Source organism: Staurois parvus, unplaced genomic scaffold (assembly GCF_062004578.1).
Source record: "Staurois parvus isolate SC_StPar_1 unplaced genomic scaffold, SC_StPar_1.0 ptg000071l, whole genome shotgun sequence".
NCBI classification, from domain to species: Eukaryota; Metazoa; Chordata; class Amphibia; order Anura; family Ranidae; genus Staurois; species Staurois parvus.
The window spans coordinates 1,496,779-1,512,621 of NW_028317867.1; the positions used below are offsets into that span (position 1 = coordinate 1,496,779).

At 43.4% G+C, this 15,843-nt stretch overlaps 1 protein-coding gene across 3 annotated transcripts in view; it reads left to right on the plus strand.

The window, feature by feature from the left end:
* The window catches only part of FIP1L1 (factor interacting with PAPOLA and CPSF1), a 104,672-nt gene that overhangs the window by 17,239 nt on the left and 71,590 nt on the right, over positions 1-15,843 (plus strand). For all 3 annotated transcript variants that reach the window (XM_089669247.1, XM_089669249.1, XM_089669248.1), the window contains exons 6-9: positions 794-901; positions 4,531-4,661; positions 9,137-9,246; positions 10,804-10,900. In XM_089669247.1, the coding sequence (XP_089525373.1) occupies positions 794-901; positions 4,531-4,661; positions 9,137-9,246; positions 10,804-10,900 (446 nt within the window). The remainder of the gene's footprint in view (positions 1-793; positions 902-4,530; positions 4,662-9,136; positions 9,247-10,803; positions 10,901-15,843) is intronic.

A 15,843-nucleotide genomic window follows, 5' to 3' on the forward strand; every position in this document is an offset into this window, starting at 1 on the left:
TGATATCAGTGTCAGTCAGTGTCCCTCCCAGTCATCATCAGCTAGCGCCATATTGCCTGCCATAGTAACACAGTCCCATTATAAGTTACTGATCACCGCCATTACCATTATAGCATCAGAGCTGCTTAAATTCCAGTATATATACCATGTAGACACTAAACCTACAGACCTCAGACGCTATCACACAGACCAATTAATATACACTTATTGGGATTTTTATTTTACCAGACATATAGCAGAATACACTTTGGCATAAAATTATGAAGAATTTTTTTTTTCATTGGATATGTTTTATAACAGTAGAAAGTATTTTTTTTAAGATTTTAGGTCATTTTGCATTTATATAATAAAAAGTAAAATACCCAGTGGTGAACAAATACCACCAAAAGAAAGCTCTATTTGTGTGAAAAAAAATTATATAAATTTCATTTGTGTACAGTGTTGCATGATCACACAATTGCCAGTTAAAGTAGCACAGTGCTGAATAGAAAAAAATGGCCTGGTCATGAAGGGGGTAAAACCTTCTGGAGCTTTAGTGGTTAAGGTGGAAATGCCAGTATCCAGAAATGTAACTCCTGTTTCCTTTTATGTACATACTGTTAAAAAAGGAAATGTACTGCAGTGTTTTTCCCACCTAATGCTGTGAATTAAGGTAAAATGTATAGCCTTTAGTGCCACTTTGATGTGTTTCATTTACAAAATATGTTTGCAAAAATACAACATTGTAGATTCAACTGTGTAGGCAGGTAGAATTTATTAAATATATTAGACTGTTTTGTTTTCTGTTTTGTAGGTGGGAAGGTCAAAGGAGTAGATTTGGATGCCCCAGGCAGTATTAATGGTGTTCCTCTAGTGGAGGTGGACTTGGATTCCTTTGAGGACAAGCCTTGGAGAAAACCAGGTAATGATCTATTGTTGTATGTGGCCATGCTTATGCTTGTTTACAAATTTCTGTAGTTGTGTGTAGTCGTAACAGACATTTTTTTTTTTATTCACTATGATTTAGTTGGACTTCATTTGTTTTACGTTTTTGATTATAGTTATTTTTGAGAATGGGGCTACTAAAATTACTTGAAATACATTGCACACCACCTAACTAGCACGTCATCTACAGAAGGGTTTATTTACTAACACTGAAGAGTCCAAAATCGGGCTCACTTCTGCATAGAAACCAATCAGCTTCTAATCTCAGCTTGCTTAATTAAGCTTTGGTAATAAAACCTGGAAGCTGATTGGTTTCTATGCAGAAGTGAGCCTGATTTTGCACCCTCCAGCTTTAGTGAATAAACCCCATGGTGTCCACAGATGATACTGATAAAACATCACCCTCTGCTCATCATTCTTGTAAATCCATTACCCCCTTTTTTTTTTTACCTCTATCTCACCACTCTTATTCAGGGAAACAGGGTTGACTCTAAATCAGTGTTTCTCAACCTTTTTGCCTTCGAGGAACCCCTGGCAAAATCAGGGAACCCCTGAAATGATTTTCAGATCTACAGCTCACGGAACATCGGTGTGATCAGCAAGCTGTTGATATAACAATGATTATTTTTAGAAATAGCATGAAATTTGGGCTGTTTTTTTTTTCTGCACAGATGCTTTGGTCGAATTTGGGATATGCACACATGAATTTCAACAAACTAAACAAGGGTGTCACCAGGGCAGGGCACAGAGGGGGGGTCACCAGGTCAGGGCACAGGGTAGTCGTCACTAGGTCAGGGCATGGGGGGAGTGTCACCAAGTATAAAGCACAGGGGAGTCACCAGGTCAGGGGGCACAGGGGGAGTGTCACCAGGTCAGGGCATGGGGGGGGCAACCAGGGCACGGATGGGGGGTCACCAGGTTAGGGCACAAGGAAGGTCGCCAGGTCAGTTCATGGGGAGAGTGTCACCAGGTCAGGGAACGGGGGGTCCACCAGGTATAAAGCACGGAGGAATCATCAGGTCAGGGCACAGGGGTGTCACCAGGGCAGAGCATAGGGGAGTCACCAGGGCAGGGCACACGGGAGTCACCAGGTCAGGGGGAAGTCCCCAGGGCAGGGCACGGGGGGGGGGGTCATCAGGGCAGGGGGGGTTACCAGGTCAGGGCACAGGGTTGTCGTCACTAGGTCAGGGCATGGGGGGAGTGTCACCAGGTATAAAGCACAGGGGAGTCACCAGGTCAGGGGGCACAGGGGGAGTGTCACCAGGTCAGGGCATGGGGGGGGGGGTCATCAGGGCAGGGGGGGGGGGGGGGGTTACCAGGTCAGAGCACAGGGTTGTCGTCACTAGGTCAGGGCATGGGGGGAGTGTCACCAGGTATAAAGCACAGGGGAGTCACCAGATCAGGGCACAGGGTAGTCGTCACTAGGTCAGGGCATGGGGGGAGTGTCACCAGGTATAAAGCACAGGGGAGTCACCAGGTCAGGGGGCACAGGGGGAGTGTCACCAGGTCAGGGCATGGGGGGGGCTACCAGGGCACAGATGGGGGGGTCACCAGGTTAGGGCACAAGGAAGGTCGCCAGGTCAGTTCATGGGGAGAGTGTCACCAGGTCAGGGAACGGGGGGTCCACCAGGTATAAAGCACGGAGGAATCATCAGGTCAGGGCACAGGGGTGTCACCAGGGCAGAGCACAGCTGAGTCACCAGGTCAGGGGGCACTGGGGGAGTGTCACCAGATCAGGGCACAGGGTAGTCGTCACTAGGTCAGGGCATGGGGGGAGTGTCACCAAGTATGAAGCACAGGGGAGTCACCAGGTCAGAAAGCACAGGGGGAGTGTCACCAGGTCAGGGCATGGGGGGGCAACCAGGGCACGGATGGGGGGTCACCAGGTTAGGGCAGAAGGAAGGTCGCCAGGTCAGTTCATGGGGAGAGTGTCACCAGGTCAGGGAATGGGGGGTCCACCAGGTATAAAGCACGAGGAATCATCAGGTCAGGGCACAGGGGTGTCACCAGGGCAGAGCATAGGGGAGTCACCAGGTCAGGGCACAGGGTTGTCGTCACTAGGTCAGGGCATGGGGGGAGTGTCACCAAGTATAAAGCACAGGGGAGTCACCAGTTCAGGGGGCACAGGGGGAGTGTCACCAGATCAGGGCATGGGGGGGGACCCAGGGCACGGATGGGGGGTCACCAGGTTAGGGCACAAGGAGGGTCACCAGGTCAGTTCATGGGGAGAGTGTCACCAGGTCAGGGCACGGGGGGGGTCCACCAGGTATAAAGCACGGAGGAATCATCAGGTCAGGGCAGAGGGGTGTCACCAGGGCAGAGCATAGGGGAGTCACCAGGTCAGGGGGAAGTCACCAGGGCAGGGCACGGGGGGGTTACCAGGTCAGGGCACAGGGTTGTCGTCACTAGGTCAGGGCATGGGGGGAGTGTCACCAAGTATAAAGCACAGGGGAGTCACCAGGTCAGGGGGCACGGGGAGTGTCACCAGATCAGGGCATGGGGGGGACCCAGGGCATGGATGGGGGGTCACCAGGTTAGGGCACAAGGAGGGTCACCAGGTCAGTTCATGGGGAGAGTGTCACCAGGTCAGGGCACGGGGGGGTCCACCAGGTATAAAGCATGGAGGAATCATCAGGTCAGGGCACAGGGGTGTCACCAGGTCAGGGCACAGCAGAGTCGTCAGGGCATTGGGGGGGGGGGATCCACCAGGTCAGGGTGCAGAGGGGTCACCAGGGAAGGGAGCAAGGGTATCAACAGGGCAGAGCACGGAAGGAGGGTTACCAGATCAGGGCACAGGGGGTCTGTTGTAGTACTGTTTAGTTTCTTCCTCATTCAGAGCTGCTGAGGGCAGTTGCTGGTACATGACGGTTTTAGTACGCTGATCATTCCTGGTGGTGTCAAGTGCCTGGGATGGACAGAAGAGGTGAGTTGGTGGGGATCAGTGGAGTTCAGTTAGGGTTAGCTGCTGATGAGGGAGGAAAACATACGCTCTCCTTTTGTCCTTATCTGCCCTCTGCAGTGATGTCACAGACAGCAGTGCTCACTGTCAGTGCACATTGAATTCACCATTGGGCGGATATACATCCGCCACAATGGTGAATTTGCGGCGGAACCCTGTTTTAGAAACACTGTTCTAGATGCCAAGAACCCACCCAGAAGCTACAAGGGAAACATGTAAATCTACTGGGGATTCTCCCTATAAGTTGTCCAGAAGGGAATGAATTGATATATAATGTCCAATGTGAAGGGGAACCTATGAGAATGGGAGTATGAGTTTTGTGCCCATTACCATTGCCTCCCTTTTATAACAAATCATTGACCCAGCACAAGTGTGTAGGTCAAGAATTCTTAGTTAATTGTCTGTATCAGGACACTCAGACATTAAAGATTAATTTTGGTCAAAGCTTGTTAGGGTACACATACAGTAGTCAAAATCTCACGGAGGTTCTAACATTTTCTAAATGGCCACAAAAGTGAAGATAGCAACCCTTTAAACCCGTTTTAATAGAGTCTTCTAAGCAAAGTAACCATGTTTAATGGTGGAATTAGCAAATTAGACTCTGTTTTTGGTAAATGTTGTGTTTTTTTTTTTCCTTCCAACTATAGGTGCTGACCTTTCAGATTACTTCAATTATGGTTTTAATGAAGACACTTGGAAGGCGTACTGTGAAAAACAGAAGCGACTACGGATGGGCCTAGAAGCGCTCCCAGTCTCTTCAACTACAAATAAAATTACAGTATGTTTGAATAAATCAGGGGAATATATTTATAGCATTTTTTTTCTCCAGCTGCAACATTCCAATACTGAAATCCTAGCAAGAATAATAATAGAATGTCAACAAGCCATCAACATTAATGTTCTTTTATGTTGAACACAAAGCTGGTCACAAGATGTTGGTGTTTTATAATGGCAGTTGTTAAAAAATTAGAGATGTGCAATTATCTGAAAGAGGCCATTATGTACGGACCCTTAGGCACTATACTGAAAGTAACATTGTCTTCGCTTTGGAGAGTCTGGTCAGTTGTGTATGGCAGCCAATCAGCTTCTAACTTCAGTTTTTGTTTGTATGTATGTATATAAATTCTTATTTATTTTTTGTAATATTGACGTACTCAGGTAGCCAATGAGACATGGGTGCATATGACATGTAAAACCTCCATTTAAATCTCTCAGCGTTATATTAAACAATAAGATAACATTTAAAAGGTGGCTTGCTGCTCCTTCACACTGCCAAACTCTGGATGCCGGAGGCAAACGGAGTACTCCACACTCACAAACTCCTTGGAAGGAAAAGGAACTGCCCCACTCTGGAAAGATCAATGACCACATTGCAATGACTGTCCCCGCCCTAGCACTCCCCCCCCTACCGCACTTCACTCTAGAAGGCTCAATAGACAGACAGACATCTACTCTATATACAGTACATCAGCTAACCAGCAACAGGATCACTAAATAGAACACTTATGTTTGTTGCACCCACATGGGTTGAAACAATACACGATTTTGCTTATCTGCGGGGGGAGCAATGTCTCACGTGTGTGGTCCGCATAGGCATGCTGCCATAAAAGCAAGTAATAAAAAACATGCTCTCTACATGTATAATTACTGAACAAAAAAGTATCCTGTATATTGAAAAATTCCTACGTAATACAATACAAGACTTAAAAATATGACATCAATATAAGTGATATCTTCACATGCGCTCGTGATAAGATTGTTCCACAGATATGTACGGTCTCTTAGGGGGAGATTTACTAAAATTGGTGCACTCAGAATCTGGTGCTGCTGTGCATGGTAGCCAATCGGCTTCTAACTTCAGCTTGTTCAATTAAGCTTTGACTATAAAACCTGAAAGCTGATTGGTTTCTATGTACAGCTGCACCGGGTTTTGTGTTAACCAGTTAACCAGTTTTAGTAAATCCCCACCACCACCACTAGTGACTCTTCCTTGTGACTCCTACCCAATTCTTCACATATTGGATCGTGATCACCTTTGTGTCCGCCATTTACCCTAACTGCTCACCTTCGTTTATTTTTTATAACCTATAAATAATAGGTCAAATTTCATTTTCCTCTTTAAGAAGGGGGATCATTCACTTCCACTCTGTCTTCAGCCTTCTGGTGGTGTCTCACATCTGTTCTCCTTGCTTTCCTCCACTTCAGGTACTAATATTCTTAGATCCCGTGTTGTATGAGTGAGCCCCCATTCTCACCAATGCGATTTGACAGTTCAAAATCGCATGACAATTCATATCCGATTTGTGCCTATGGAACCGTTCAAATTGTTGTGACTCTGACATCACTTTTGAAAAAGGTTCCTGCTTAGTTGTTGGTGATTTCTTGTGTTACTTGCAATGACATCTATGCATGAAATTGCACCGATGTCAGCAAGCCGCACATGAAATCGCACTGACCAGCATCTAATCTAATGTTGCACCTCCCAGGTGGGTTGGTAATGAGTTTTCTGCTGAAGTACCGCGATTTCAAAGCCGCATTTGGTGTGAATCAGGGCTGAGTATCAAGCTGCTTTTGCATTCATCAATGCAGCATGTAAACAAGCAGGTTAGAGCTTGCTTAGATCTCTTTTCTGCTGGTCTTGTAGTAGATCTGATGCAATCGCTTCTAAGCCCTGGTTCATATCTGTGCGATTTGACAGGTCAAAACCGCATGCCAAGTCGCACCCCATTTGCGGCAATGGAACTGTTCAAATTATTGCGACTTTGGAAAAGGTTCCTGCACTGTTTGTGTGATTTCATTGCGACTTGCATTAACATCTGTTTAATAATGTCGCAAGCCTCAATGAATCGCACATTAAAATTGCATTAGTCATTGGCCTTTAAATCACGCTGAAGTAGTGCAACTTCAAAGCTACACTGGTGTGAACCAGGGCTAAATGCTATGGAAGATGCAAGATTTTCCCTGTGAAGAATGTACTTAAAAGCGTTCAGCCCTGAGCACTTTATGGTTCAGGGGTTTTGACTCTTCCCCACTATCCAAAAGACAAAATATTTTTGCTGGACTTCAACTGTAAATCCAAACTAAAGTTTTTTTTTTTGTTTTTTTGGGAAATGCTGAAGACAAAATTCTTGTGCAGCCAAAAATGAATCAGCAGATCTTACTTTTAGAATTCAGTGCTGTGTTCTGTGTGAGAACAGCAGTCTCTGCAGAGGTCCAACTCACCCTTTACCCTGTCACTGCTACATCAATACAATCAATAACTCGACAAGCTCATGTTTCATGACATTTTACATTTATAGATATTTCTAGAACAATTTTGATTGCACATTGATTTTATCTTTAGCCATTCCAACTTATTGCTTGAGAATACACAAGCATTTGTGTTTTTAATGTTGGTTAGTGAAGCATTTTTGGATGATTTGGAATGCAGGGTTTGATGTGAACTTTTAGGGAGCAGAGCAGATTTGACTTTGTTGTTGCTTCGCCTTCATTCCCTCCATACATAGGTAATTTGAATGCATCTTAAATATATTTCATACAGAGAACTAGTGCTAAGATTAATTTGTACGTAAATTTAAAGCCTGTGCACACAGAACTGTTTTGAGAGAACTGTGCAAGCTTCCACTTTTCTTTTGATGTCTTCTGCTGAACATGCTAGTTCCCTGGCTGTGGTGCTGATCTAGTGGCTTAAAAAATTGTTCAATTTTTTTAAACTAGTACAAATATGATGATCATTTGTTACCGTCTTTATGAGGACAATTTCTTAAAGGAAAAGTATAGGCAAAGATGTTTTGGATATACGTCCCCTATGGGTCACAGGAGTGCACTTCATTCTGCACTCCTTTGCCTCAATTTCAGCCAACAGCAGACTAAAGTCCACAGTCGGCTGACATCACTCAGCCTGTCCAGACTCAGGAAAGATCATGACTTTAAAGGTTGGATCCACCTATATGCCTGGACAGGCAGTTGGCTCAGTCTCTCAGCAAGCCTGAGCCATCCACTCCCGCCCTCTCCACAGCCTGAAGCTCCAATGGGTGCTGGAGGAGCGGAGCAGAGAGCCGGTGACTGACAGCCACCATCTCTCTGCTCAGTTAAGACCAAGAACTGAGTGATCGGCGGTCATTGATCGCTTAGTTCTCGGTCTTAGAGATGACGCGGGTCAGAGATAGACACACAGCAGCGGCTCGGCCCCACCCCCTCGCTCTCTCCTTATTGCAGGGGTGTCAAACTGGCGGCCCTCCAGCTGTTGAGAAACTACAAGTCCGATCATGCCTCTGCCTTTGGGAGTCATGCTTGTAACTGTCGATCTTGCAATGCCTCATGGGACTTGTAGTTTGACAACAGCTGGAGGGCTGCCAGTTTGACACCTGTGCCTTATTGGCTCACTGGCTGTGATTGACAGCAGCGAGAGCCCATTGGCTGTCTCAGCCAATGAGGAGGAAGAGTTCAAAGACAGCAGAAGCTGTCGAGAACATTGCTGGATCGGAGGGGGCTCAGGTAATTGTTGGGAGGGCCACTGCAAACAGAAGATTTTTTACTTTCATGCAAAGAATACTTGAAGGTAAAAAACCTTGACCCTTTAGAACCACTTTAAGGTGACAATGTTCACTGACTGCATCGTATCTATGGAGGAACAACCTGTCACCGTAGACTGCTCTCCTGAATTGAACTACAAACACCCCTATGCCTCTATTACATAAGAAAAGTTGCTTTGTAGTTTAGAGTAAACAGCGGATTTCACTTCATTGCACAGGAAACTACAAAAACACTAGAATTCTTTGCCTTTAATTATACTTGAAAGCTAAAGGGCATTCATTATTTTTGGAAACAAAAAAGAAAATTAGCCGTCTTCCATCTAATTGCCTCTGTTTAGGTCGGAAAACGGCTACTTTTACCACTCTTAACCTTTAAGCTGTATGTCTTTAAAACAGGTGACTTCTCAGTAATGCAATATCATTATATACAGCAATGCTGGTAAGGCAGCTTTCTGCCTAATGAATGTAATTTTATCAGGTGGTTATATTTTTTTTTATGTTGTATTTTTTGCCATTTGGAAGGGCTCCTTTTTTCAAATTCCTGTAAAATGATTTTGTGTTGTATATTCTAAATGAAATGTAATACATTGATAGTAATTTGTATCTCTTATTTGGATGTATTCACAGAAATTGCCTTCTGTGTGGTCACATTGCTGTGATCTTCTTCTTTGGTTCTAGTTCTTTTTTGTATAATTTTTTTCCTTTTTTGTACAAACAGGTACAGCAGGGCAGAACTGGAAACTCAGAGAAAGAGACTGTGTTACAGACGACAAAGCCAGAGTTCACATCCCCCACAACGTTATTTAAATCTAATGTTGCACCTCCCAGGTGGGTTGGTAATGAGTTTCTATATCCAAACAACATAAGTAACCAGGTTTCAGCTTTACCCATTTCATGGATGTGAAACAGTTTTTTACTGCAGTAAAATCCACAGACTAATAGAAATCTATAGTTTTGTTGTAAGGATATTCCATTACTGTGCTGCACTGAAGTACTGTGGGAGATTGCATTCACAGTTGTTGTTAACTCCTGTTGATGAGCCTGGGTTCATTATGTAGTAATGTCTCAGCAATTGCTGTTGCCATAAAATTAGCAAGCTTAATTTACTTTTTACCATATGTCAAAATAGATGGCTTTACCCAATCTGATGCTGATTCCAGCACCCAGGACGGAGTGATTGCATATGCCACTTCTTTGACATGATTTTGGAAGACAAATGTGTTTATTTTTAGAGTTTTGTAATGCCTAATACAGTATTCAAATTGTTGCAGTGTCTTTTCCATGAGTTCACATTAGAAGTGTCATTCCTTTGTGCGCATTTCTGGCTTGTGTTCAGTAGCCATTGCTTATATATACTTATATACTGTGTCTGTGCTAGATTTTGTTTTCAAATTACGACTCTGACAACCTTTTTGTTTTTTTTTGTTTTTTTTACACTCCAGCTTCCTGAAAAGTATATGTACAAGCAGGCTGGAGGTCATCCTGTAGTTAAGGGGCGTCTGTGTATCATGATTGTATCAAACGAAATAGACAATATACTGTTTTATAAAGAAAAATACATTGTTATTGAATGTACCTGCTTGAGATCATCACATACATATGTTGAAGAGCCCCACTCTGCTGAAACAGCAGCCTCAACAAGTGATGATCTGATGGATATTTCATGAGGCACGATTTTATCCCTCTCATAAGGAACACATGGTGAACAGAGCAGGGTGGCGCCTCTTTTATCCAGATGTTCAATGGGGTGTTTTAAACCTAAACACACTTGATCAGTTGCTTACAATACATTGTGATGTCCATGTGTGATTGGTGCTTGATTAGACACAAAAGAACACTGCATAGATGTGAATGAGTCTCATTACAAAGAATCCTTTGTTATTAAAAAAAAAACAAAAACTTGTTATACCACCTGCTCTGAGCAGCTCTGATCCTCCTTCTGATCCTCCCTACATTTTTGTTTTTTGTTTTTTAATAGACAGGGGCATGTCTGTGATTTGAAGAATGTGTATATGTATCCCTGAGGTGATTGTAGCCATATTAGTGCACTTGCGACAGAAACAATTGAGTACTGATGTGATACTTTTTTTTATTTGCACTACCATACAATTTTGAGGACAAGCTTTCCTGGTATGTTCTCTTCAAGGTCCAGGCAGTACTCAAAATTGTATGTTAGTGCAAATAAAAAAAGTATCACATCAGTAATCAATTGTTTATATATGTATCCCTGAATTATTCTGAAGAATTATTGTTAATTTGTGCACAGAGTATTTTTCATGAGTGAATCTACGTATCAGCTTTCAACAATTTATTTGGATTAATCATTACACCTTATATATTATATGCAGTATTTTTCTTAAATAATTTTTTACTCTTAATTTACAGTAGAAAACTCTCAGGTACAATTGATGTTATTGGACAAACAACCACCATCACACGTGTTGAAGGGCGGCGGCGAGGTGCTAATGAAAGCAATATCCAGGTGTGTGCATCATGTGGTTCCTTGTTTAATTTTTTTCTCTTTTTTTTTTGGCCTCGTCCCTATTTTTCTAAGCGGAAATTATCTAGTCAGTTGATCGAGGACATTAAACTAACCAATTATGTTCTAAACTGATTGTGATGATTTACCGACAATGTAGTGCAAGGACCTACAGCTGGGTGTACACTAGTAAAATTGCGAACAAAAATTTATACACAATTTCTTAGGAAAAAATTCCCAGTACCTTTTGAACGTTCAAAAATAGTTCAAGGTTTAATTTGCTTTTAACATTTGATTTTGGAATGAATGGGCTTTACTGAATAACAGCATACACTATTAGAAATTCATACTTTTGACAATTTTTTTCGTCCTACGTCTTCAATTTATTTTTTTTGTCATTGCTCTCGAAAACAAATACCGTATTTTCCGGCGTATAAGACGACTGGGCGTATAAGACGACCCCCTACTTTTCCTGTTAAAATGTAGTGTTTGGGCTATACTCGCCGTATAAGTCTACCCCTCTTCCAATGCACACCAGTTGGAAGAATCGTGCCCCATCATTGGTGTCAGTGGGAGGAATAGTGCCCCATCATTGGTATTCGTGAGAGGAATAGTCCCCCATCATTGGTATTAGTGGGAGGAATAGTGCCCCATCATTGGTATTAGTGGGAGGAATAGTGCCCCATCATTGGTATTAGTGGGAGGAATAGTGCCCCATCATTGGTATCAGTGGCAGGAATAGTGCCCCATCATTAGTATCAGTGGGGGGAATAGTGCCCCATCTTTGGTGTCAGTGGGAGGAATCGTGCCCCATCATTGGTGTCAGTGGGAGGAATAGTATCCCAACATTGGTGTCAGTGGGAGGAATAGTATCCCATCATTGGTGTCAGTGGGGGGTGGAGGAATAGTGCCCCATCATTGGTGTCAGTGGGGATGGGAGGAATAGTGCCCCATCATTGGTGTCAGTGGGGGGGGGAGAATAGTGCCCCATCATTGGTGTCAGTGGGGGGGGGGGGGGGAATAGTGCCCCATCGTTGGTGTCAGTGGGGGGGAGGAAAAGTGCCCCATCGTTGGTGTCAGTGGGAGGAATAGTATCCCATCATTGGTGTCAGTGGGGGGTGGAGGAATAGTGCCCCATCATTGGTGTCAGTGGGGATGGGAGGAATAGTGCTCCATCATTGGTGTCAGTGGGGGGGGGGGAATAGTGCCCCATCATTGGTGTCAGTGGGGGGGGGGGGATAGTGCCCCATCGTTGGTGTCAGTGGGGGGGAGGAAAAGTGCCCCATCGTTGGTGTCAGTGGGAGGAATAATGCCCCAATGATGGGGCACTGTTCCTCCCACTGACACCAATGACACTTGCTGACCCCTGTTCCAGTATGGTGCTGCTGCAGCCAGCATATGTGGTTGCAGCAGCACCTCTGTACGGCACACTTTCCTGGCCGCTCCTTCACTCAATTTTCGCAGGGCCGCTCGGCTCCGCCTCTTGGCCGGTGATTGGCCGCCTGTGTGCCTGGCGGCCAATCACCGGTGAGGAGGCGGAGCCGAGCAGCTGCGTGAACATCCAGTAGCTGAACCGAATGAAGGAGCAGCCGCGCTTCCTGGACCAGATCGTCGTGGGACCAGAGCCAGGTAAGAAACAGCAGCCCCTGCCCACCCCTGTACTTAGTGTCCCTAAAAAGTGTCAGCATGCCGTATACCTGCGTATAAGACGACTCCCGACTTTTGAGAAGATTTTCAAGGGGTAAAAAGTCGTCTTATATGCCGGAAAATACGGTATATGATTAGAAAAATTAACATTCTTAAAATCAATAATAGTGAATTAAATTCTACTAGTTTATACCCAGCTTTACTGACTGGATATAAACTGGGCTGTTTTGGTCAGTCGAATCACTGTAATTATTGGTAGGTCTAGAGGAGATTTTGCAGTGTTTGCACAGGGGCCAGGCCAGGTGTGATGAACCCATTTTCCCAAAGCCTCTTGACTTACTCCTTGTGCAAGAAATCTAAGTATTTTTTTTTTTTTTTTTTTTTTTTAGGAGGGGTCTTACTTTTCTAAATTTTCATTCTTTTTCAGACTAAATATAGTCAGTTTTATCATTGACTTCAGGTTTTCGGTGCAAATAGACATACTTTTTTTGTACATGATGAAAGCTTTGGCATATTATTTTAAAGTATGTGTTTTGCTTTGATCTAAATCAAATAAATATTGGGTTATTTTTATTATCTGCATTTGTTTTGTAAATTTAGGGGTAATTTGTAAAATGGCTTACGCACTTCTGCCTTGTAGCACTGGGGGTCTCTCATCGAGTCCTGTCCAAGACACTGTTTGCATGGAGTTTACATGTCTCTTGTGTAGGTTACTTCTGAGTACTCCTACCCTCCAATGACATGCTGGTGGGTTAATTGGCTCCTGTCGGAATTGGTCCTAGTATGTGTGTGCATGTATCTCTATGCATGTGAAATAGGTACCTTAGCCTCCTTGAGGGCAGAAATTGATTTGAATGTACAGCATGTAAAACACTGTGTAAACTGTCCACTATAAAAATGCCTAAAATAGCAATAATAAATATGTTATAAATTTTTTTCTGTGAAATACCGTACATGCAATCTTTACAATTTTTTGCTAATGATAGAATATCTGTACTGATGGATTTCCATACAAAAAGCGTATTTTATAGTTAAAATGCAATAATAAAAATCTAAAATTTCCGTTCCTATAAGGGTTGTGTGAACAGTCCTCTTTGGCAAAAACCCATATCTGAGGCTTTGAATTTTATCTTTCCACATCACAGGAAACGTTTTAAGGGAATCCGTTATATAGGCAATGTCCACACTGTTGTAGCTATTCTTAGCTTGACAAGTAAAGAAGCTATTTAGAAAAATATGTTTAGGAAAACACTATGAGCAATGTGAAGGTTGCCTAAAATGATCAGTTTCTTTTATTTTCATAAAACATAACATTTGACTGGTCAACATATTCTCATCTTTTTGTTTCTTTTGTTTTTGAGTTTTGTGTTCTCATTTTTAAGAATCCCCAGAAAGAGTTGGGTGAAATATTTCTGATATAAGAATTGTTATGGAGACTCCCCTCCTGGTTGAGTGCCTGGCTAGGTAGGCCCATGTGCTAGATGTAACTACCCCCTTTAGGTTTTTCTAGCTTTTAAAAGCTTCACTAAGTGGGCCACCTACATTGTTTAGTGCACATGCATGGAACAGTTTTACTTTGTTCAGGTCACTTGAAGACTAAGCCCAGTCTGATGTTGAAAGAGTCGCTGACTGTCATAAATTAGTCTTATTATTCCTTAAAGGATATGTTCACCTTTTGGAATATGTTACATGTTCCCACTTCTGCAGCCGCTGCCTCTAGTGACATCAAGTGGGGATCTTCTCCCCCCGCTCTGTCACTATTTTTAGCTTTCTGGTAGTTCATTGTCTCTTCCTGTCAGTGTGTATCTGCCTATCCATACAAGGTACGAGCAGACAGGTACACTGACATGTCTGCAGGAGTCCTGCATTGCAGTGCTTTACAGGATCCAAATAAAATAATGCTGATTTTTTTTTTTCCTACCTGCAAAATTATGTGAAAGGTGAAATGGTGAACGTATCCTTTAATAGTTTTGATGGTCAAACGAGAGCTGTGGCAGCTTCTTCTGCTTGTGCCCTGGCCAGGATGGTCCTGCGTTAACTCCAACAAAACAAAAGGTCTGAGGGTGTGTTGTAGGGGTAATGGAGTGTTTTATAATACTCTACAGACACACCCCTATTGCCAACTCCTGGAAACATATATTTTTCCATATAAGATTTCACAATCTGAAATAAAAGTATATGTAAACCTTCACCTTGGAAAACAACCCATTCAGTTTAAAATAGAAATGAAAGGCAAAACTTTGGTGTGTAGATATAAATATATTTATATCATGTATAATTATATCTATATACTTTTTATTTTATTTTTTTTTTAATAAGTGATCACATCTGTTCTCAGCTGCATAAGATGTGGGGGAGGAGAAACGGCATCACACCAAACTTCTTAGTAGCTGTGCAGGGAGGTGTGTCAGGACACATCTGATCATTGAAGGAGAGCAGGCGAAGCTCCCAGCAATTCTGTAGAACTGACCATGGTGTGTTCTGCTTAATGTGGTCAGTTTTCTATTAGGAAAGCAGAGGGACTGGCAGGAACACCAGGGATTTCACACAAAGGAAGCAATACAAAGAGAACAGGATACTTTTTCATACAAGTATATGGCACGGCAGGCACATATTAGGGGGCATTAGGTATCAAACATGATATAACTGATGTATTTATCTCACGGGAGGTACTTTTAGAAATAACTTTGACACAGTAGGAACTGGAATGTGTATGGAGTTTGGCTATGAAGAGTTGAGCTGTAAGTCAATTTACCAATCTTACAGATTTGTATTCCTTAAAGTGGAGTTCCACTCACACTAAAAAAAATAAGTCAGGAGCTACAAAAACCGTAGCTGCTGACTTTTAAAAAAAAAACAACCACTCACCTGTCCCATGATCCCGCGGTGTCCTCCCCGCAGCCAGTTTCACTGGCCGTCCTGTGTTCCTGGCGCCGGCATCTTCAGTGTGGGCACCTGGCTGTGACAGCTTGCGACTTCACAGCTGGATGCCCACTGTGCATACGCATCTAGTGCTGCGCTTCCTTAATGGCCCTGTAGTCTTCTGGGACCTGTCATGTGTCCCAGAAGACTGTGGGAAGGGAGGGTAGGAGGACAACTTCTACCGAAGGTGCCAATCCTTACTGGGGAGTGGGGGACCAGTCTTTAAAACGGAACTTTCCTTTTGGGTGGAATGCGCTTTAACCACCTCCTGTCTGTATGGAGGGTAAATGGATTCTAGGAAGTAAATGCTACATGAAAGGGGAGGGTTACACATTGTAAACAGTACAACCCTGCTTACATTGACAATTACGGTGATG